Source organism: Dipodomys merriami, unplaced genomic scaffold (genome assembly GCF_024711535.1).
Source record: "Dipodomys merriami isolate MVZ:Mamm:240054 unplaced genomic scaffold, mDipMer1.0.p SCAF_136, whole genome shotgun sequence".
Lineage (NCBI taxonomy): Eukaryota > Metazoa > Chordata > Mammalia > Rodentia > Heteromyidae > Dipodomys > Dipodomys merriami.
In genome coordinates, this window is record NW_027202671.1 from 979,256 (window position 1) to 1,002,815 (window position 23,560).

The 23,560-nt window shown below is 41.0% G+C and overlaps 2 protein-coding genes and 1 non-coding gene across 6 annotated transcripts in view; 1 reads left to right on the plus strand and 2 right to left on the minus strand.

Moving 5' to 3' along the window:
- Positions 1-6,048, plus strand: part of LOC138825227 (lysine-specific demethylase 3A) — a 53,070-nt gene extending 47,022 nt beyond the window's left edge. For all 3 annotated transcript variants that reach the window (XM_070019631.1, XM_070019630.1, XM_070019629.1), the window contains exons 22-26: positions 2,597-2,716; positions 2,846-2,985; positions 3,979-4,155; positions 4,247-4,381; positions 5,365-6,048. In XM_070019631.1, the coding sequence (XP_069875732.1) occupies positions 2,597-2,716; positions 2,846-2,985; positions 3,979-4,155; positions 4,247-4,381; positions 5,365-5,445 (653 nt within the window). In that variant the 3' untranslated portion in view covers positions 5,446-6,048. The remainder of the gene's footprint in view (positions 1-2,596; positions 2,717-2,845; positions 2,986-3,978; positions 4,156-4,246; positions 4,382-5,364) is intronic.
- Positions 6,049-18,951: 12,903 nt separating this feature from the next.
- The window catches only part of LOC138825229 (charged multivesicular body protein 3), a 40,084-nt gene continuing 35,475 nt past the window's right edge, over positions 18,952-23,560 (minus strand). For both annotated transcript variants that reach the window (XM_070019634.1, XM_070019635.1), the window contains 3 exons: positions 22,769-22,890; positions 20,423-20,537; positions 18,952-19,499 (listed from right to left, as the gene is read on the minus strand). In XM_070019634.1, coding sequence (XP_069875735.1) covers positions 19,357-19,499; positions 20,423-20,537; positions 22,769-22,890 — 380 coding nt within the window. In that variant the 3' untranslated portion in view covers positions 18,952-19,356. The remainder of the gene's footprint in view (positions 19,500-20,422; positions 20,538-22,768; positions 22,891-23,560) is intronic.
- Positions 23,053-23,183, minus strand: LOC138825246 (small nucleolar RNA SNORA51). The gene has a single exon (XR_011371376.1). It is a non-coding gene; the product is annotated as a small nucleolar RNA SNORA51 (small nucleolar RNA).

Genomic DNA, 23,560 nt, shown 5'->3' on the forward strand with positions numbered 1-23,560 from the left:
AGAGATTTTCAGGATAAAGTAGAAATAATGTGCACAGCAGAGCAGGAAAGGTGGAAATCCTCCTGCACATTCTTTCTCTGCAAGGGCTTTGTGTTCCCTTCCCTCAGGCCCTTCAGGTCCTAACCAAAGCAGCTATTGACAGTAGGGTTTTATAGTAATTCTTGGCACATCAAAACATTTCTTCCATTAGTAGCATATCATGAGTATCTGTACTTAGAAGGTAATTGGAATAGAAATAGATTATCTGAGAAATTTTTCAGGATAAATTACCTGCATGATTTAAATAGCTTGGCAGTAGAGTAGGTCTTTTTCTCCTGAATACTCTCAGATAGATGGCAGTGTTACTCTGTAAAATCTCTGACAAAACTGTCCTGGGAATTCTTTCCTATTACTGTTTCCTCAGTTCAATGTCTGATGTATCCATATGCAAATAACCTATGACTATAATCAAATAGACTTGGGGCCATTGTTTTCCTTCCTTCTCATGCGCAACTCTTACTCTCTTGGGAGCATTGACTAAGCAACCCAGCTGTATTCTGTATCTCTTGGTCTTAGTCTTTACCACTTGTCGTAAATTTGTGTTCATTTCTCTAATATTTACAATTTTACCATTTATATTTGTTTCCCTATACAACATTTTCAGACTTGAGAGTTTATTGGCGGTAATGGGATTTAGACCTCAGGCCTTAACAGATAGGCATATTACTTGAGCCATGGCACTAGGCCAGTACTTTGTTTCTCTTCTGTTTTGAGCTTAATAAGTAGGATCAGATGTTTTATACAACTTTGATTTTATTTTTAGTATGTTAATTGCTTTCCCTGAACTTTAAAGTTTTTATATGGAAATATTTTCCAGATACACTGAAGACTTTCTCAATAAAGTTTAGTAAATTGACTCTCATACACTCATCACCCAGTATAATTACCAACTTTATTTTATCCCTTAAGCTTCGCCTTTTTTTTTTTTTTTTTTTTTTTTTTTTTGGTCGGTCGTGGGGCCTGAACTTTGGGCCTGGGCGCTGTCCCTCAGCTCTTCAGCTCAAGGCTAGCGCTCTACCACTTGAGCCACAGCACCACTTCCGGCTTTTTTCTTTTTGCTTATGTGGTGCTGAGGAATCGAACCCAGGGCCTGGAGCATGCAAGGCAAGTGCTCTACCACTGAGCCAACTTCCCAGCCCCTAATCTTCACCATTTTAAAGATTATATATCCTGTGATTTCACCCTAATACCTACCCAATGCTTTTCCTTCTCTTGGGACTGATATTTTTGCAAGTTGGAAAGAACTTGTAATAAGGCTCTAAGGCTTCTAAAGCATCCTCTTCTAAGCATAGCCTCTCAAATGGCATCCCTATGCAAGCCCTCCTCCAAACAGTATTGGCCCTTTTTTTTTTTTGTCGGTCATGGGTCTTGAACTCTGGGCCTGGGCTCTGTCCCTCAGCCCTTCAACTCAAGGCTAGTGCTCTACCACTTGAGCCACAGCGCCACTTCCGGTTTTCTGAGTAGTTTATTGGCGATAAGAGTCTCACGGACTTTCCTGCCCAGGCTGGCTTTGAACCGATCCTCAGATCTCACCCTCCTGAGTAGGATTAAAGGGTGAGCCACCAGCACCCAGATTGTATTGGCCCTTTCCAGAAACTGTCATTGCTTGCCCTTCTAAGACATGCTTCTTCTGCCATCCAGTGTAAAGAGAAGAGTCTTACTTAGGTTAGAAATGAGCCAACCAGGGTAACAACTGAGCTAACAACTGAGTCTTCCAAAGGTAAGGAATTAGAAACAAAAAAAGGGACCTCACTATGGCTCAGTGAGCTAGATAGCAATCCCTCCTTCCTTCTCCACCATTTGCAGTGTCAGCTTTTCTTGTATGGAAGTAGGAGGATTCTAATGGACTCCTCCCTTGAGCAGACCTTGGCTGATGCCTCTTGCCCTGGAACATTCTGTAGCTACCATGGCCAAAGCCTGAGCTCACCTGATTAAGTAAGCAAATGTCCTTTCAGAAAATACTAGCTTCAGGAGCCAGCTTTTACTAATAGAGTTTTTGGTTCCAAGTACATACATACCGTTTTTTTTTTTTTTTTTTTCTTTTTTGCCAGCATACTGACAAAAAACTTAGAAAATACAATTTTACCCAGAATTTTTAGCTGTTGTCAGCAGAATAATCTGTTAGAGACCTACTTTGCTGCCAGAAGCAAGTTTTTTGTTTTTTTTTTTTTTGGGTCCAGTCGTGGGGCCTGAACTCTGAGCCTGGGCGCTGTCCCTCAGCTCTTCAGCTCAAGGCTAGTGCTCTACCACTTGAGCCACAGCGCCACTTCTGGCTTTTTTCTTTTTTGCTTATGTGGTGCTGAGGAATTGAACCCAGGGCCTCAGGCATGCAAGGCAAGTGCTCTACCACTGAGCCACCTTCTTAGCCCCCAGAAGCAAGTTTTAATTCTTTATTTTTGTAGTTAGATATTTGATAAGTATGTTTCAAAATTGAAAAGGTAAAATAATGTTTTTTTAACTTTTGCATAATCATAGAAATTTTGTGACCAGTATCTAACGTAGAAAGACCTAAGGCAGTGTTGTCTTCAGTAACTTTAAGACATTTTTGTTTTTGCAGGATTAATCACTCCAGAAGATCGGAAATATGGAACAACCAATCTTCACTTGGATGTATCTGATGCAGCTAATGTCATGGTTTATGTGGGAATTCCCAAAGGACAGTGTGAGCAGGAAGAAGGTAGGTTGTCAAGTGCTTTCGTAACAGGCATGAAGGCCCTGAACTCAAAACCCAGTTTACCCCCTACTCTCACTCCCTAAAAAGTAGGCTAGGTGCCTGAGCTCTGATATTTGCTTTCTCTTGCTCTAGAAGTCCTTAGAACCATCCAAGACGGAGATTCTGATGAACTTACAATAAAACGATTTATAGAAGGAAAAGAGAAGCCAGGAGCCCTCTGGCACATATATGCTGCTAAGGACACGGAGAAGATAAGAGAATTTCTTAAAAAGGTGTGATCCTTCACTCTTGACATTTGAAAAGAATAGCATTGTTAAGAATTACTACTTACATACTGTAAACCAACTGGAATGTCAGATTGGGTAGGCTGACAGTGGTTGCTAAGAAATAAGGATTTAAGAAGATGAGGGCTGTGATTCTAAAGAAAGAGGCTTTATCTTTTATGATTGTTCTGTATTACAGTGCATTGGGAGATTATTGTTGTCAAGTTAGTTCATGTGGTGTCTCCTAATGTGTTTTTTACTCCCTTGAAATCTGAACACTTCAGAAGTATCAGTCTTTGGCCCCAATGTAAAAGAGTTTGGAACAGTCTGGTTGGCAGGCTGTCCAGGAAGGGCATTATATAGTAGTTCTGCATCATTGTGCACTGAGGCTGCTGGTTACAATCAGCTGACAAACATTTTCCTTCCTTGAGGCATGGCTGTGAACACTCCTCCCCCACTGCATGACAATGAAGTAGGTCTTTAACATGGAATCAAGATCACTTGACTCCAGAAAATCTGCTGCTAACTATGTATAGACCCTGGGAATTTTCAGAACTCCATTATTCAATGAAAGCTGTAAAGCAGTTAATTTACCTAAGGAGCCTGAGTTTATCATTTGTCATTATCTCTTTTTTTTTTTTTTCTTTTTTGGGTCCGGTCATGGGGCCTGAACTCTGGGCCTGGGCGCTGTTCCTCAGCTCTTCAGCTCAAGGCTAGCGCTCTACCACTTGAGCCACAGCACCACTTCCAGCTTTTTCTGCTTATGTGGTGCTGAGGAATCGAACCCAGGGCCTCAAATATACAAGGCAAACACTCTACCACGGAGCCACCTTCCTGGTCCTTGTCAGTATCTCTTCAGTACTACTTTTCTCTGCTAACAGGGACACTTCAGTTGACAAAACCCCAACATTTACTGAATACCAACACTATTCAGTGGGGGAAATGCTTATCTTGAGTCTTAGAACATTGCTCAGTTGCTTGTTATTTTGAATGTGTTTTTAGGTATCAGAAGAACAAGGTCAAGAAAACCCAGCAGACCATGATCCTATTCATGATCAGAGCTGGTATTTAGACCGGTCGCTAAGAAAGCGTCTTCATCAAGAATATGGAGTTCAAGGCTGGGCTATTGTACAGTTTCTCGGGGATGTGGTTTTTATCCCAGCAGGAGCTCCACATCAGGTAAAAACTATTCCACACATTCATTTTTGTTTATTATCTTTCTACTGTGATCTTTTGAGTTTGTGAACAGATGTGGGTTGGTGTTTTTCAGGTTCATAACTTATATAGCTGTATCAAAGTGGCTGAAGACTTTGTGTCTCCAGAGCATGTTAAACACTGCTTCTGGCTTACTCAGGAATTCCGTTATCTGTCACAGACTCACACCAACCATGAAGACAAATTGCAGGTAAAAATAGCATTGTCATCTCTGGCTTGATGGCCCATAAAAGTCCTTTGAACCAACCTTAGATTCTGATGAACTCACAGTGAAACGATTTATTAGGACCTTATAGAGAGGGCCAGTGGACTTGGAACAGTAAGTCCCATGCACATCAGGGCCCAAGAGCTGGATATGGAGGCCAAAGCAGGAGGATCCCAAGTTCCAAACCAGTTTGGTTTCCATAATGAGACCTAATGTTACCCTCCCCAGGCCCTACTCCCAAAATACCTAGTTCTGCTATCTACTTAGGTGAAAGAGGAGCAAACCTAGAGGAAGAAATTCACGCTGGCTTGAAATTTACTTTCTGGCCTGTGCACAAAGAGAAAGGCTTTACTACTAAACATCGAGCCTACCTAGTTCTCACCTCTGACCTCCAGTTCAGCCAGCAATCAGGAGCTGTGAACCAGGATGCTTGTACTTTAGTGCTGCAGGGTCTCATGGACTATAAATGGAGCAAAACTGGTACCTCTGGGAACAAAGACTTTCAAGAGGTCAGACATGGTAGTGTACGTTGTAGTCCCAGCTACATGGAAATCCCAGGCAGAATCGGCCAAGTCTAAGTTTAGTATAAAGGACCAGAGGCATAGCTCAAGTGATAGTAAACATCCCACTGAACTTGTCAGGCCATATGGCATTAAACTATGTGAAATACTGATCTGAAGAAGCCTGAGCAATACGGGCATTTCTTGATGAATATTGACTTTTCAATTCTGACAGATGGTCATTATATTCAATGTACATTATGTAAAAGTTGAACTATATTACTTGAGGGTAGGGACGGAATGCAGAAAGACTTTGCTCAAGATGCATTATCCTCCAACCTTTGTACAACTACTTTATAATAGCTCTTGACAAAAAGTGGAGATGTGTGGATAATTGGTGGTAGGGATATTTTTGTGACAAGAGTTTTTTATTTAATGGTAAACAATCACCTTTTCTCCCATTTTTAGGTGAAAAATGTTATCTACCATGCAGTGAAAGATGCAGTTGCTATGCTGAAAGCCAGTGAATCTGGTTTTAGCAAACCGTAACCCGTCCCTGCACATTGGAAATGAATCACTGGCAGCTGTTCAAACTCTTCAGGCAGGATTCCTGTGGACGTTGAGATTTCATGTTACCTCATCTTCTTTTTTAAACTGTACCCGACTTGTGAGGGTCCTCTGTCTAATGTATATTTCTAGTGTTTACAGACACTAAGTGTGTATATGTAGGAACTATTTACAGACCATGCATCCTTATACTGTGACTTCTCACCTAGTGCAGATTTTACCACGTTGTAAAACAAAACCTCTTACCAGCTCTGAACAAATACCTGCAGTTATTCCCCAGCTGTGTGGACAGCTTAGTCAAATGGGTTTCTAACTTAGGAATTACTGCACAGTTAATTTGAGTTTTACTTTATTTCATGTCTGTCTGAGCACCCTGCCCCACCTGTTAGGGTCCAGAACAGCCAAGGAGGAAGTGACAGCTAATGATGCAGTTCTTATTGTATTGCATAGGACTGGCATTATACAGAAGTCAACTACTGTACGATTCTTGGGGTTAACCATCTTTAGTTAAATGGAATTTTAATTTAAATGGAGCTTTGCTAATTTTAAGTGTTAAGCATTTTGCATTAAAATATTCATATAATATGTTGGCTCAGTTTATTGTGAGACATTATTTTAGGGTTTTTTTTTGTTGTTTTTTGCTTTTTTTTTTTTTTTTTACTTAAAATACCCCTTCCTGTGAAGGAGAAACATTTATAAAGACCCAGTGCTGTGGTTCTCCTAGTCTACTTCGGAGGTAATGACAGGAATTTTGAGGAAAGTAGCAGGTAAGGCCCGAAGCTTTAGCCTGGGCTGCTGAGTTAGGTGGCCAGGGGAAGTCATTTACTGCCAGCCACTTTGAAGCCAGAATTTATTTTTTTCACCAGTCTTGGGGCTTACTCTTTTGCTCCAGGCTAGCACTCTACCACTTGAGCCACAGTGCCACTTCCAGCTTTGTTTATGTGGTACTGAGGAATTAAACCCAGGTTGGAAAGCCAGAACTTTCAATAGATGAATTTTTTTTAATTCCCTGAAGTTTCTCTGAAATTCCTTTATTCAGATTTGGATCTAAATTTGCACTCTTGCTTAGAAACTAACACAAAAGAATAGGAGTGCCCAGATCCTCTCGGGGAGGAAGCCATCTTCAAAGGAGTGGCAGAGACAGGGCAGTCTGCAGTACTGAGCAGCAACAAGGCTATCTAGTAGTAGTAGTACTTAATAAATGCATTTTATACTTAAGTAGTTACAATTGTGACGAGTTGTTATCCTCGATGTTGAGCATCTGTAGGTTTTTAGAATCAGCTAGGGTGTACTGAAGAGGGGGGCATATGGTCTTCAAAGGAGTGAATGCACACCCAACTTCTCAGCAGCAACTGTGGGAGTCAGGGAACAGGTGCTATTCTTTTTTTTTTTTTTTTTTTTTTTGGGGGGGGGGTCCGGTCGCGGGGCCTGAACTCTGGGCTTGGGCACTGTCCCTCAGCTCTTAAGCTCAAGGCTAGCGCTCTACCACTGAGCCACCTTCCCAGCCCCAGGTGCTATTCTTAATACATGCTGGAAAACACAACTGAAAATGTCTGGAGCAAAACAAAACTACTTTCCCATATATATATATAAATTTTTTAAAAAACTTTTTCCCAGTCATAGGGCTTGAACTCTGGGCCTGGGTCCCTCAGCTCTTCAGCTCGAGGCAAGCACTCTTACCACTTGAGCCACAGCGCCACTTCTGGTTTTCTGCTGGTTTATTGGAGATGAATCTCACAGATATTCCTGCCCAGGCTGGTTTTGAACTGTAATCCTTAGATCTCAGCCTCCTGAATAGCTAGGATTACAGGTGTGAGCCACCATCACTGGCCCCATTTATATTTTTTAGACAAAAACATTCTCAGACTGCTGCAGTTTCTACGGATAAGTCCCAACTTTTTTCGGTTGTATGTTAATATGTAATATGATTAACGTGACAAAATAACATCAAAAGCTTTCATTTTATGCACATACACACAAAAGTGATACTTGTACATGATTTGTGTGAGACTTATCCTGAGAATACACGCCCCAATTCTCACTTGAAAACCAAATTCAGATACTTCACTACATTAATAGAATTCAGGAGAAACTTTTATTGCAGTAAGAGCAGAAAGGGCTTTTGATAAAATTTAGGCATTTCATAGTATGTCATTAGTAAAGCAGCTAATACGCATGTGAAAAAAACAGCATACAAAGTTAGCAATAAAATGTTTAAGAATACCTGAATAAAACAATAGGAACTGAAAAATGCAGGAAGGACTTCTACAATGAAAACTAGAAATATGGCTGCTGAAATGAAGATACATACTTCATTCCTGGGTTGCAAAACTTTTCAGAGATCAGTTCTCCCCAACATGGATCTACAGATGATTAGAAGACAATTTTTTTGAGGCACTTCATTGCCAGCATTGGGAATTGAACTCTGGGTGCATTAAGACTTTCCTCCAGTCCTCCCCTCCCCCCCGCTTTTTTTTTTCTTTCTATCATGTACTACTATCACCATAGAGTCTTGTGGACTTTTCTGGTTGGGCTAATCTGGAGTTGTGATCCTCCTAATGTTAGCCTCCTACATAGCTTGACAAGTGTGCCACTGCACCAAACTATGAGTTAGTTGAGCTTTTCTGCCTCTGCTGGCCTCAAATCACAATCCTAAGTAGCTAGAAATCACAGGTATGAGCCACTGGTGCTCAGCTATTTTTTTTTTTAATCTTATTTAGGTGGTACTTGGGTTTGAACACAAGGACCTTGTGGCCAGATAGTCTCACCACCTGAGCTGTGATGTCACCAGCCTTGCTTTTGTTCTTGTTTTGAACTATCACTTCAAAGATGTGTGATGGTGAACATCCTAAAAAAGGTTTCCCTATGACCAAAATGCCTTTTTAAAATCACTCAGCTCAGGATCCCTTTTGTAATAAGCTCTGTAGTGGAGGCTATCTTTCAGTTTCATTTCCATCACTTAGGACTAATTAGGACTTGAACTGGTACCAAACTCATACAGCAAAGTGTGATGAGTAAAAAAATTCATCTTTGACTACCAGAATCTTAGAAAACTGTAGCAAGCTAACTTGTTACTTGCAAGTAGGGTACAATGTTCATAGAATACAATTCAAGAATTATACATAAACCATTACAAGCATTTAAGAAACAACTGCCTGAGGAGGAAATGCGCTAAACTTTTTAAACAATAAGCTGAGAAAAGTGGTCCCACTATACATGGAAAAACTAAGGCAAAATAGAAATCAAAAGCTGATGGAAGGGGCTGGGAAGGTGGCTCAGTGGTAGAGCGCTTGCCTTGCATGCATGAGGCCCTGGGTTTGATTCCTCAGCACCACATAAACAAAAGGCCAGAAGTGGCACTGTGGCTCAAGTGGTAGAGCAGTGGCCTTGAGCTGAAGAGCTGAAGGACAGCACCCAGGCTGAGTTCAGGCCCCACAACCAACAACAACAAAAAATCATGGGTGTTATCTATAAGTTAAACACCTGGGGTGGCTACTCTATGAAGAGAGATTTAGCTCACAGGTTTAGAGGTTGAAAGCCCAAGAGTGGGCAGCCCCACTTGGCCTTTGGTGAAGTCTTCACGGCAGAAGGTATCAGTGTATGACGTGTGCATGAGGTCAAGATCAGACAGTGAGATGGGAAAGCAGAGGTTCAGGGGTTAGGCATGCTTGTTTATTTAATGACTAGCTCTCAAGAAAACTCACTCTGCTAGAGCACCATTAATGCTTTCCAACGGCACTGCCCACGTGACCTAATTATGTGGCACTAGACCCCCACTCTCAATCTCCCACTGTACTGGAGCCCAAGCTTCCCACACGAACCTCTGAAGGACAAACCACAAACCATAGTAGTGACCTTACCCCTCCACCAAAAAAAAAAAATTTTTTTTGGACAAGATTTGTAAAGAGGGGCTGGGAAGGTGGCTCAGTGGTAGAGCACTTGCCTTGCATGCATGAGGCCCTGGGTTTGATTCCTCAGCACCACATAAGCAAAAAAAAGAAAAAAAGCCGGAAGTGGTGCTGTGGCTCAAGTGGTAGAGCGCTAGCCTTGAGCTGAAGAGCTGAGGGACAGCGCCCAGGCCCAGAGTTCAGGCCCCACAACCGGACCCAAAAAAAAAAGAAAAACACAAGACTTGTAAAGAAAAGGCATATATAAATATTAATAGTCAATAAACATTAATGAAAATGCAAATACAGAGACTTCAACCCATGAATGAAATCCAGTAGTGTTAATCTTTTTTTCTTGTGATGATCCTGGGAATTGAACTCAGGCTGAACACTGTCCTTAAGCTCTTTTTGCTGAAGGCTGATGCTCTACTACTTGAGCCACATACCTCCATCTCCAGCTTTTTGATGGTTAATTGTAGATAGAGGATTCACAGACTTTCCTGCCTGGGCTGGCTTCAAACCATGATCTCAGCCTCCTATGAATAGCTAGGATTACAAGCATAAGCCACTGGTCCCTGAATGGACCAAAGATCTTAATGGAAGATCTGAATCTTTGAAACTACTACACAAAAACAGGGAAGCCAGGATACCATCCATGTTCATTGCTGAACTATTCACAATAGCCAAGTTGTGGTAACAAGCCCGGATATCCTAATAGATGAGTAGACCTGAAAAATGTGGTGCCTATTCACAATGGAATTTTACACAGCCATTAGAAAGAATAATAGTCATTTGCAGGGAAAAGGATGGAACTAGGACAAATCATGTTGAGTGAGGTAAGCCAAGCTCAAGAAGAGAAATGGTACATGTTTTCTCCCATGTGTAGAAGCTAGATCTCAAATGCCAGAACAGGAAGTGGCACCGTGGCTCAAGTGGTAGAGCACTAGAGCACTAGCCTTGAGCAAAAGAGCTCAGGGACAAGGGCCCAGGGCCTGAGTTCAGGCCCCACGACCCACGCCCCCCCAAAAAAAAATCAAAGTGAACTCCAGGAAATAAAAACTTTTGGGGGAACAAATGCAGTAGTGGTACTCATTAGACATGTTGAAAATGAGCTACATAATTGGTGGGTGAAGGAAAGGAAAAAAATGAGGGAAGGGGTGACACCCAAAAAGAAATTTACTTGATGTATGTAACTATAACCCCTCTGTACATCACCTTTATAATAATGATTTTTTTAAAAAAAACAGAACAGGCGATTATTTTTTAAACTGGAATTCCAATTGCTCAGGGAATAATTGATAAATGGGATTTCCTCACATTAAAAAGCTACACATCAGAGGAAACAATAACCAGAGCCAAGAGTCAAGTCACAGAATGGGAAAAAACTCCTTACCAGCTAGCTATTCCAGGATTAGTATCCAGAATATACAAACGAGCACAAAATTTAAATTTAATTAATAAAGGGCAAATGAATTGACAGTTCTCAAAAGAACTAATGAATACATGAAGACATGTTCAGCACCCTTACTCACAAAGGAAATGCCAAAACACTGAGATTCCATCTCACCCCAAGACACCCAACAAGAACACAAAATCGCTGGCAAGAATAGGAGGAAAAAACACTTGTCATGTGCTTGGTGGGGATGTAAACTAGTACAACCAATATGGAAATCAGTATGGAGGTTCCACACCTTAGGACTATGCCATAGCAGTCTTGGTCATAGATCAGAGAGTGTAAATCAACATACAAGAGATACCTGTGCACTTGTGTTTACTGTAGCCCAGCTCACAGCAACCAAGCAGCTAAATTGGCTTAGGTGCCCAACAACTGATGGATGAAAAAAAAAGTGATTTGTGTACATATACACACATACCACATACTAAAGTTATTTAATCATGAATGAAAATAGAAACCATCACATTGAGCAAGGAAAACAAAATTCAAAAGGCAAAATATTGCATCTTTTCACTCTTCATATGAGGAATCTAAGCCTAAAATGATAAGGGAACAGAAGTATAAAGGGCAAAGTAGGAGGCATCAGCAGGAGGGAGGGGTATAGGAAAGGGTACTGGGAAGGGGGTGGAAGGAAGGGTGTTACATTATATATATGATAATAGTATAATGAAACTAATCAAATACTAAAAAGGGGGGAATGACAAAGGGGAGTGAAGGGAACATCACAGAGGGTGTAAACTTGTTCACAGTACAAAGTACACATCTATGGAATCATCACAGTAAAATTCCCTTACATAACTAATTTGTGCTAATTAAATAGCAAACAGTGTCACCATCCAGAATCCCCAAGAGTTCTAGGAACAGGTGGAGTTGGTATTTTGGCAGTGCTGGGGATCGAACCCAAGGCCTCATATACTTGTAGAGCTACACCCCAAGCCCAAAGGCAGTTTCACAATTCACATTTGTAGAATATTTTAAAAACAATCTTTACCTTCTGCAAATCATCTAGCTGTTGTAATATGGGAAATAACACAACCATTGCATAATACCAGTGCAGTAAGCCTGCCTTATTTGCAAATTACATGTAGTTTTGACCAAATAGGATTAAAATAATTTTTAAAATTTCAAAAACAAAACCTTTAAATTCCCATGTATGGTTACACAGGTCAGTGGATGTGGAGCAGTTTCAGTCTCACCTACATCAGTTGTGGTTTAATCTTTCTGTGATCTGCTGTCTCCTGGCCCTTAATTTTGTGAAATATTCCTCCCAAAGAGCAAGGTAAACGTTAGGATAAACTTCTCAAGCCAAACACAGAAAATTTGTTGAAAGGCAGTTCCTTGGCAAAAGTTGGGTGGTGTCACAAGGAAAATAAATCAAGCCTCCATAGTATTCAAGATAAGGAGCATGAAATAAAATTTACTGTTTGGTGAGCAGTATTCATGTGTACAACAGAAGCTTTATGGTTCGAAGTTATCAATGCTCAAACTTACTGATTCCATATGGTATAGATAAGTTTGCATAATTTGAGCATTTATCAGTTTTCCTCACCTCACTATAGGTCTGCTTAGATCTACATACCTGTGCATACCAAGGGTACACTGTAAACCTGATGCCCAAATCTGGCAAGTACCAAAGAAAGAAATGACAGGTTAACTATTTATAAACACATTTGTAAAAGTTCAAAAGCAACAATGTATAAAACTAGTAACAAATACTTAAGCTAATGACCTTGACTAGTATTGAGTATTTTCATGTCACATTGAAAACAGCTCCTATCACTTAAATGTACAAAAAAAGCAGTGAAATTAAATAGGCTTATATATTTTGTACTAAAATATATAGAAGTGTCACATTATATATTTACAACTTTGAGCACACATCACCAGTATGTATTTCAAAATTTTTCATCACCCCAAACAGAAACTCCATACTTATGACCTCCCTTTCCCTTTCCAGTCTGAAATATGTTTCCCTCCTCTAACTCCTGGTCTGCTATGGTTCTAAGTTACCATCTAGGGTCCTTTCACTTCAGCCTGAAGGACTCCTATTGTTCATTGTAGAGCAGATCTGTTGGTACCAGATACCTTTACTTTTTGTTTTTCCTTCATCTTGGATAGTTTTGGTGGGTATAGAATTTGTCATCCATGTTTGTTCCCTCCCCTCCTTTTAGTACCTTAAATATGTTACTGCTTTCTAACTACTATGGCCTCTGATTAGAAAGTATTGTTAATTTCATTGAAGACACTTATACAGGAGTTACTTCTTGTCTGGTGCTTTAGAGATCTCTTTGTATTTTCTTTTCCAATGGCTTGATGGTCACTTGTCTCTATGGATCCCTTTGAGTTCAGGCCATGAATTTACTGAGTTGCTTCAGAGGATTTCAAGCATGTTTTCAAATAATATATTCCTTTCTATCTTCTCTTTCTGGGACTGCCATATTGGTGAGTTTCATAGTTTCCTACACCTTTTAGTCTGTCAATTTTCTGAATTGTTTCTCTGACAGCTTCAGTTCTCTTTTTTTCTTCTGCCTTCACAAAGCTGTTCCTGAATCCTCATGTATATTTTTGTTGATATCACTGTAATTTTCAGCTCTAGAGTTTCTATGTGGGTCCATTTTATAACTTTCAATATTTCATACTTTGTTCATAGTGTTTCTCTGGTTTCTTGTATTTTATTGTCCATGGCTTATTGCCCCAGCTTTTCTTTCAGTTTTTAAACAATATGTTTCAACTATACTTTCCCCTCAGGCAGAGACACTTTTTTTTTTCTCGGTTGTGAGGCTTGAACTCAGGGCCTGGGTGCTGTCCCTGAGCCTCTCTGTGCTCAAGGCTAGCACTCTTGCCACTTTGAGCCACAGCACCACTTCCAGTTTTTGAGTGGTTAATTGGAGATAAGTCTCACAGGGACTTTTCTGTTTGGGTTGACTTTGAACTGCAATCCTCAAATCTCACTGGTACCAGGGGAGGAACATTTTTTTTTAATAGCTTTACAATATTTTTAAGCAATGTGTACTACTTTTCTACCAAGTTAGGCAAACACAGATGAGCACCTTGTGTTAATTCCCCAGATAGTAGTTAGGACAAACAAACAGTAATTTGTGAGGTCTATTTTATTCTTTCAGATTTCACTGGAGGCCAGGGTCCCACACTGAGAATCTGAACTATCTTCGAGCTGTCAAGCTGGGAAGAAGTAATAGGCAAGTAAAAATGTCACACAGCTTTCCTACCACTTAAAATTAATTCTTTCTTCAGGGCTGGGAAGATGGCTCAGTGGTAGAGTGCTTGCCTTGCGTGCCTGAGGCCCTGGGTTTGATTCCTCAGCACCACATAAGCAAAAAGAAAACAGCCGGAAGTGGTGCTGTGGCTCAAGTGGCAGAGTGCTGGCCTTGAGCTGAAGAGCTGAGGGACAGTGCCCAGGCTGCATTCAAGCCCTAAAACCAACCCAAAAAAATGATTTTTTCTTGAGATAGCATATCTTATAGTGCAGTCAGGTCTTGAACTCCTACTCAGCAATTTTTCTACACTCCGGTGATGTATTACAGGTGCAGCTTCTTTCTTATCTGCTTGGATGCTACAAAACTTAATTTTCTAATAGTTTCCAGGTTTCTTTGGAGGGAGGGTGTTTGGACTGATTCTTATACCATTTTACTGGCATCACTCGATAAATATACGTATTTTCTTTTTGGGTCTGGTCATGGGGCCTGAACTCTGGGCCTGGGCGCTGTCCTTCAGCTCAAGGCTAGCACTCTACCACTTGAGCCACAGCGCCACTTCTGGCTTTTTTCTGTTTATGTGGTGCTGAGGAATTGAACCCAGGGCCTCAGGCATGTAAGGCAAACGCTCTACCACTGAGCCACCTTCCCAGCCCTCGATAAATATATTTTTAAAATGTGTACAGAGAACTTTCTTACCCTAAAAAAAGAAAAAGGTTAGTTCCTTGTAATGACTTAGAACAGCCTTTCTGAAATGGCTCCATGTGTGGGATTTTAATTCTGATCTCTAAAAAGTCTTAGCCAAATAATCTGGAAAAACTTACATCTCTAAGACGTAAAGAAATGGGTTGAATGTTTATTTTAGTCACTTTCCAGATTTATTTCACCATAATATCCTTTCTTAATTGCAAAACATACTGGCATCTAAAAAGCACCAATCCTTATTTAAATGAGAGGGGCAGGGTGGTGACTCAGTAGTAGAGTGCTTGCCTTGCATGCATGATGCCATGAGTTCGATTCCTCAGCACAACATAAGCAGAAAAAGCTAGAAGTGGTGCTGTGGCTCAAGTGGTAGAGCACTAGCCTTGAGCTGAAGAGCTCAGGGACAGTGGTCAGGTCCAAAGTTCTGGCCCCATGGCCAACAACAACAAAAATAATAATAAAATGAGAAAAAAATGGGCGCAGTTCCTCAAAAGCTGTGTGAGCTCTGTTACTCCAATACCAAAGTTGTGGGATTAGGCACATAACTGAGGTAACTAGTACTATTTGGGAACAAATAGGATTTCTTTTCTCTCCAGGAATTCCCAAACACACCCCTGGAATTCTCCAAGGATATCTAAGGCTATGTGAGCTGTGTAAGTGCTAAATCTCAGGCAGGCAGGGATCTGTGGCAGAGTTGGTAGGCAGAGGTAGATGTACAGGGCTGCAGTGCAAGTTCAGTTCCAATCCTGCCTACTATGAATAGCAGAGACCACTTCCAGCTGGAGTTATTTTTAAAGAACAAATTATGGGGGCTGGGAAGGTGGCTCAGTGGTAGAGCGCTTGCCTTGTATGCATGAGGCCCTGGGTTCAATTCCTCAGCACCACATAAGCAAAAAGAAAAAAGCCAGAAGTGGCACTGTGGCTCAAGTGGTAGGGTGCTAGCCTTGAGCTGAAGAGCTGAGGGACAGCGCCCAGGCCCAGAGTTCAGGCCCCGCAACTGGACCCAAAAAACAAAAAAAAACAAATTATGTTTAGAAACAAAAGAAAATGACTAGGCTGGTGGTAAGAAGTGATGTTTTAAGTGCCCTTGGAACTGAGTGGTTTTATTTGAATATAAAGTAGATCCCAAGTGATGGGTTGAGAGGAAGGATAGGTGGGAGCCAGTACTACTGTTCCTAGACCCAATTCAAGCATATGAGAATAGAAGAAAACTTATAGCATGTCTGTACAATCATTAGGTCCCTTCCAGGCTGTGTATCCTTCTGGGGCTAAGATTGTACTTCACCTTGTCTCCAGTGATGCCCATCTAAGTACATGAGGGCAAAAGGAATCCTTAGCACGAGAATGAGCCCAATGTGTTTTTCCTTTAGCCTGAAAGCAGGAAAGGAGCAAACATGACTTCTTAAAAAAAAATCACACTAATTCTAGGAATGGCTGAAAAAAAGCTTGTTATAATGTATCTAGTTGTCCAGTCATCAAAGACAGCCTGGATGCTGTCTTTGAGCTCTTTCGTTCAAGGCTAGCACTCTACCAGTTAGAACCACAGAACCACTTCCAGTTTTCTGATCGTTAATTAGAGATAAGAGTCTCACAGATTTTCCTGCCCGGCCTGGCTTTGCACCAGGATCCTCAGATCTCAGCCTCCTGAGTATCTAGGATTACAGGTGTGAGCCACCAGTGCCCAGCTTGTTTATCTTAGAATAAAAATGCTCACAGATTATGAACATCATGTAATTCCAGTACAATTCTGTGAAGAATCTAGCTGGATAATGATAAAGTAACATCCTGTCATGTGGATAAATCAGGTTTTCCCAATTTGACCTATGGATTCAATGCAATCCCATTAAAAACCACAAAAAGTTATTTTGTGGATCTTAACAAATTGATTTTAAAGTTTATATAAAGTCTATATGAATAATGAAGTCAAAAGACGAACATTACCTGACTTTGTGTTAATATAAAACTTCAGTCATCAAAACACTGTGGGGCTTTTCTTCAAAGCTGGTGCTTGAACCCATGCCTAGCAAACACTCTATCATCAAGCTACATCTCACCCCTTGGCTTCTGTGCCCATCCTGGGGCCTAGACACTGTCCCTGAGATTTATTGCTCAAATGGAGTCACAGCTTCACCTCTAGCTTTTTTTGGTAGTTAAGTGGAGGTAGGAGTCTTACAGCCTGCCCTGGCTGGCTTCTACAATCCTCAGACCTCAGCCTCATGAATAGCTAGTATTACAGGTATGAGCCACTGGCACCCAGCTACCTCCTGTTCTTTATGAGACAGTCTCACTATTTAGTGCAGGTTGCCTTAAACTATTGGTCCTCCTCCTTCCATTTCCCAAGTGCAGGAATTACAGAAGTGTGGCAACATACCAGGTCTGGTATTGGTGAAAGAACAGTCAATAAAGTAAAACAGGCAGCCCAGAAGTAGACCCACATAAAACAGTCAATTCAGCTTTAGCAAAAAAGTAAATGCAATATGTCAGTTTTATCATCCGCAGAAAAATGAACTCAAAGGAAGAAAGACATAGCTTAGCTTAGGGTTTTAATCTATCATGGTGAGGGTAGAGCAGTCCACCTCAGAGCAGCTAGGAATCATATGGAAAATGCCTACATATGCTGTTTTGCTCCTTTCATTCCATCTGGGAGCCCCCCAGCCTAGGGACAGTGCTGCAAGCATTCAGGTTGAGTATTCCCCACTTAGCTAATCCTCTCTGGGAAAATCCTCAACAGACCTACCTAGAGGAAAGCTTTATTAATCTAGGCACTTCTCAGTCCACTATTGCTCACAATCAAGACACCATCACACAATGCAACAGGAACAAAAGTCTTCTCAACAACTGGCTGAACAAAGACATCCACATGAACAAAAGGTGAAAGATTAACCGACATATATACTGTATACCCTTCATAATGGAAATAGACCTAAATGTAAAACACAAAACTCTTAAAAGATAATCGGAGAAAACTTCAAAAACTCTTGTGTGTAGTTGTGACTTAAAAAATAAAGCATGAAATGCGCTTAAGTGCATGAATAAAATAATAGTCAGGATTTCATTAAAAATAAAATGTCTCTGCTGAGAGAAGAGAAGCCACTAGAGAGAACCAGAGAAATATTTAAAAGACACACCTGATAAATCAGTTTATCCAAAATCTACATTAGAAAATTGAATAAAAACGCAAATTGTCAAAAGACTCAGAAAATCCAGTTAAAGGTAAGAAAACATTGGAGCCAGATCCTTCACCAGTGCTGATTACATACGCAATGTAGGTTTGATGGCATTCAAAATACCACTCAAAATATGGAAGACCACAAGTTTGAACCAATCTGGGCTACTTACTGAATCTGTCTCAAAAAAAAAAAACCACACACAACAAAAAGAAAACAAGTATACAGATGACAAGTACATGAACAAATGTTCAATATTGTACCTCTTTAGTGAATTGCAAATTACAACAATGAGGTATTAATACACACACACACACACACACACACACACACACACACACACACACACACACACACACACACACACACACTACTGGAATGGCAAAAATCTGTATCACCACCAAATATTTACTAGTGTAGAGCACATAGGTTTTAGACTAAAGGGATCTCTCTGGGTGTGAACCCCAGATGTGCCACTTTCTGATGGATACAGATGTCACTTCAGCAAGCTGAGCAGTTCCCCTACGACAGTGTTGTAAACTCTCAAACACTAACAAAAAGTGCTATTGCAGAGTAGCACTTTGTACTTCCATGTGTATCTCAAGAATGTCTCAGAGGTTTGTGAGAACTGAACATGACAACAATCAGACCTTACCACTTACTGGTCAGTTACTGCTTCGAGAAGGTGCTGATGGTCCATTTGCAGGCACAGGCAGAGTGAGGGTGGAAATCTCACAACTATCTGTTCTGCATGCAACTTGCAACAGAAAGGAAGTGATGAGGCTACAGACAGGCACATACACAAGATGGTAGAGCACTGCCATCCAGACAATAGAGTAAGAGGCACAATTCATGAGCACCTTTTTGGTTAGTTGGTAAAATGCAGAAAGATGGACCCTCACAACACATCTACAAAGGTTGGAGAGTAACATCCAGAGCAAACTCCACTTCTGCTGAGTTTCCAAGTCCCATGTATACTGGCTACACAGCAACCTCTTCTTTCCAAGGTCAACATAGGAACAATCTGAGAGCACACTTGGAGTCACTGCACATGACAATCCACATTGGGACCAAGAGTTAAAGCAGAAATTTATTAAAGTCCTTTTATATAGTGTTTTACACACACAACAACAACAAAAATGTACAGAGTCCTCAATGTTCAGGCAATCAACGCTGAGAATAGCTTCATGAGAAAATGGATTTCTTTGCCCTTCCCCCAGTAAAACAGTACTGCTGTTTATGTTCCTGGAAATGACGCATTTAATCACATCACTTCCAGAAGAACAATCCCTATGAAATCCCAAAAACTCTGCAGAGAGTGAAGAGATATTAGCATAGAACCTTCCTGAAAACACAGTGCCTCGTGACAGAGGTGTAGTGCAAGAGAAACATGAAGTGGCAGCTCTTCAGAGGCACATGTGCACTGGCAGAGGACTGCAGGGAGAGCCTGAAGGTTCTGCTGGGCAGCCTTAGCTTCGCAGCGTGGCCAGCCGGGACTGCATGGCCTCCAGGGCCTCTTCCTCCTCTTCCTCCTCTGAGGCAGCTGTTGCTCCTGCAGGTTCAGGCTCAGGAAGAGCATCTGTCACTTTACTGGGCGCTTTGCCCAAGGCCCCTGAAAAGAGAGTAAGCAGATGAACAAGTGGGCCTCAATCTTCCTGCCCCTTGATTCTTGGGCCAAAATGGCATGACAGAGGATACTAAACTTGAACTCCTGGGAATAAGCAATCCTCCACCTCTAGCCTCCTGGGAGGCTGAGTTCACTGACTCAAGTAAATTCTTGGTTTCTGAAGCACCTAATCAAAATTCCTAAAAATTACCAAAGATTTAATTTTAAATTTCTCCGAGTAAAATTAAATTGTTAGCCAGACATGTTGTTTATGTCTGTATTCCTAGCCTTCAGGAAGATTGCAAAGTTCAAGACTAGCCTGGGCTACATAGCAGATACTGTCTCAAACAACAACAACAAAACAAAAAATTGTCATTCAATCTTCACTAAGTTTTCTTGGTACCAGTTCTTTGTTCCAACCACTTAATTTTTTTTTCAACAACAACTTAAATTTTAAGACGAACAAATCTTTCTGTATTAATGAATTTATTCAGTGTTCCATTTTTAAAAGACATAATATTCTACCATTAGAATATACTGTTAGTTTTGAACTTTTCAATGTGATAAACAATACTACTCCAGATATCCAGAGTTAAGTCTTTTCAGCCTCTTAATTATTTCACCCAAAATAGGCTGCAAGCTTTTGAGAAGGCTACTGCCAAATCTGTTTCTATGAAGTCTGTATCATGTTAAATTCCCAACAGCAGATATGAAAGTAGTATCTCCCCCTTATTATGAAAACTCTTTAAATTTAAAAACCATCTTAAGTTGGTTATTTTGTGCCAATTCCCCCATGAATAACTGGCATCCTCTAAAATTAAGAAAACAAATGTAGATGTATGTTTGATAACTAGAGAATGAAACTACTAGCTAATTTAATGATTGCAGGAAAGAGACATAAAAGGAAGAAAAGAGCCTTATAATTATACCTGCAGTAATTTCGAACAAAATTTTGTCAATTTCCATTTCTGCTTCTTCTTCCATTTCTTCCTGATCATCCATGCTTTCGAAGGTGTCCTCTAACATCTCTTCTATGATGCCAGCCTAAACAAAGAAAAACATGGTACTTCCGACAACTGTTAAATCTGTTTCTACCCAACAATCCTAGACACCACCTGGCCCAAACTCTAAGTCCAAGGCTGACTTGGAAGACAAGTAGCAAACACTGGGCTCTGATGTCTCCGCAAGAAAGGAAAGACCAAACTTAGCTCAAGTTGGGGAGGTCTGCTTCTGGCCATCAACAGCACTGTGGAATAACTGCAACTATAATGGCAGCACTAGAGAACAACCTGCCTATAGGTGAGTATATGCCCTAATTTGATTTGGAAATAACTGCTCTAACATGGCCAAAATAATCTGTGACAATGTAGTATGAAACATTCAGTTGGAGCCATAGGAGGCACTATAACCAAGGTCACAAGCAGAATGGACCCGAAGAACATTCCAGTATGTCTAGGTTTTATACCTGCTGGCACATAGAGTTCCTCTGACCAGTCTATAAGAATCAATCACATTGTCAAAGTGTGATCTTCAGCTCCTGGGAGAAGACAACAGCATTTGTGGACCCAACAAGGTAAGGACATACACTATCCTGGCAGCCTATAGCTAGCTCCTCATCTTCCTCCATTTAGAAGGTAGCAAGATCACCATGGGGCACAGCAACTGGCTCTCCACTATGGGCCCAACAGCAGGACTCCCACTTAGCAGTGTCAACTCCTAGATGAGGTACTGAGTTTTGTTATTGAAGCAAAGGTCAGAATAGCACCCCCAAATGTCAAAACACAAACATTCCTAGATGGAAAAAAGCAGAAATGGGCTAAGTGGCTGTGGAGGGGGTCAGAAGGAACGTATGAGTCAGTCTTCTGAGAAGCCACCAGAAAAGGAAAATCCTCATGGCTTTGCAACCTGAAAGAACTGAGCTCCCTGCTCAGTACCTTAGCACTGTGGCATTAAAGAAGCAGAAAGTCATATGTGACAGTCCTAGCCCTGGTTCCCATGGGAGTGTGATGCTCACTACGATAAGGGAGTCAGACATAAATTCATCCCTTTTCCCTGCCTGCCTTGCTGCTTTGAGAACCCTCCAGTCACTTTAAATTTCTGACCTTTTCTAAACCAAAAGATACAAATAGACAAAATTCCCATTCATGGTTCCTAAGGTAGAGCCCTATGGCCTTGCTGTTCAGCAAACAGCACTTGGGAGGCTGAGAAAGGAGGATCATAAGTTTGAAACCAGTCTGAGCTGTCTCAAAAAAAAAAAAAAGCTAAATAAAAACAAAAAACAAACAATAAAAGATACTTGTTAAGAGATTTAAAGAGCCTATCAAAATCTAGTCACTATAGCCTTCACATTCTGGAGGAAGGAGTTGTCATTCATTTGCTTACTCATTTTGGCAGTACTGGGGTTCTGAACCTAGTTGATCAGGCAGGCACTCTACCACTTGAGCCATGCTCCCAGTTCTTGATTTATTCAGGCAGCAACCATTCATCAAAATTATGCTGAATGCTACATATACCAGGCACTGGGGATAAATGCAATAACTAGGATCATATCTTAGGGCTAGGTATAGTGATTCACACCTGTAATCCCAAGTACTATGGAAACAGTCCAGGCAAAAAGTTAGTGGACCACCAACTCAATAAGCCAGCTGCAGTGGCCCACAGCTGTAATCCTAGCTACAAGGAAGTCTGTAGTATAGGTAGATTGTAGTGTGAGGCCAGCCCTAGGTCCATCTTGAAAAATAATGAAAAGCAAAAATGACTGGGACCTAGTTCAAGTGGTAGAGTGTTAGGACTCAGTTATGTTCATTTGTTTAATTATCATCTATGGCTATGTTTACACTATAGGAATTGAGTAGCTACAACAAGCATATGGGCAAAAAAGCAAAAAGTATTTATTATTCTCCATTTTACAGAACATATTGCAAATCTACAGTTTTGCCAGCTACAGGAATACCACCTTGGAGCAGAAGGTAGAACCAGGTTTCTTCCCTGTTTGTACATATTGGAGTTTGCAAACCCTACCTTCTCATGCCCTTAATGACTGACTGATCTCTGAATCTCCTCTACAGCACTGAGTATACTTGTGCTGCTTCTAAACAACATCTGACATTCTGACCATACTCAGCTCCAACAGTGTCAACTAATGGTAACAGCTGCTCCTCTATCATCAAATCCAGCCAGTTTTTTCATTCCCACACACCCAATCCCTTGTCCCTGGTACTTGCTGAGAGCACTCTCAGTGGTTTGGAAGGGCCAGCAGTGCTAGCCTCGGTCACCTTCATCATCTCTTTGGACAGCTCCCTCATGGTGGCCTGTATCTCAGGGATCTTCACAAGACTTTGCATAGCCTTCATCACTTCTGTGCTCTTCTGCAAGGAGCCAGCCACTCGCAGGACCGCTGAAAGGGAAATACTGCAGTCAGGATGGGTCAACAGGAAGGAAAACACAAGAGATGACCAATTATGAACCACTTCAATCAAAGTGAACTCACAAACACACACTGATGTGCCTTTGGGGTGTACTACTGGGCTAGATGAGCAAAAGCTTTTTTATTTTTTCCCTTTGTCTCCCCATTCACAATACAGACTAGGCACAGGCCTGGGCTGAGGTGTATATGGGGTAGGTTTACTCTGCCTCCTCTTTCTATACAGCCAGTGTAAGAACACAGCCTGTGGTACGCACCCGGAGGCCAAAAGCTTATTTTTCTAAATTGAGGAATATCTGGTATACTATTGTGTGAAATCTCAGAGCTTTCATATCACTAGATCCCTTCTGAAGGCAAGCTAGAATGTATCTTCAGGGAAGGAAGCAAACTCAGTATGACCCTTTAGTCGGTGAATAGATAAATTGTGGTATACTCAGACAATAGAATATTACTCAGTATAAAAAGAAATGAGCCAATAAGAGTTGAAGATAGAGGACTGTAGTGAACATCATCAGGTAAAATTGTAGAGATGCCTATATCTTAATACACTGAAAGCAAAACAGGGATGGAAAGTGTGGTTCAAGTCGCCAAGTGCCTGTATAAGCACAAAGCCCTGAATTCAGAGCTCCATTTTTCCAAAAAT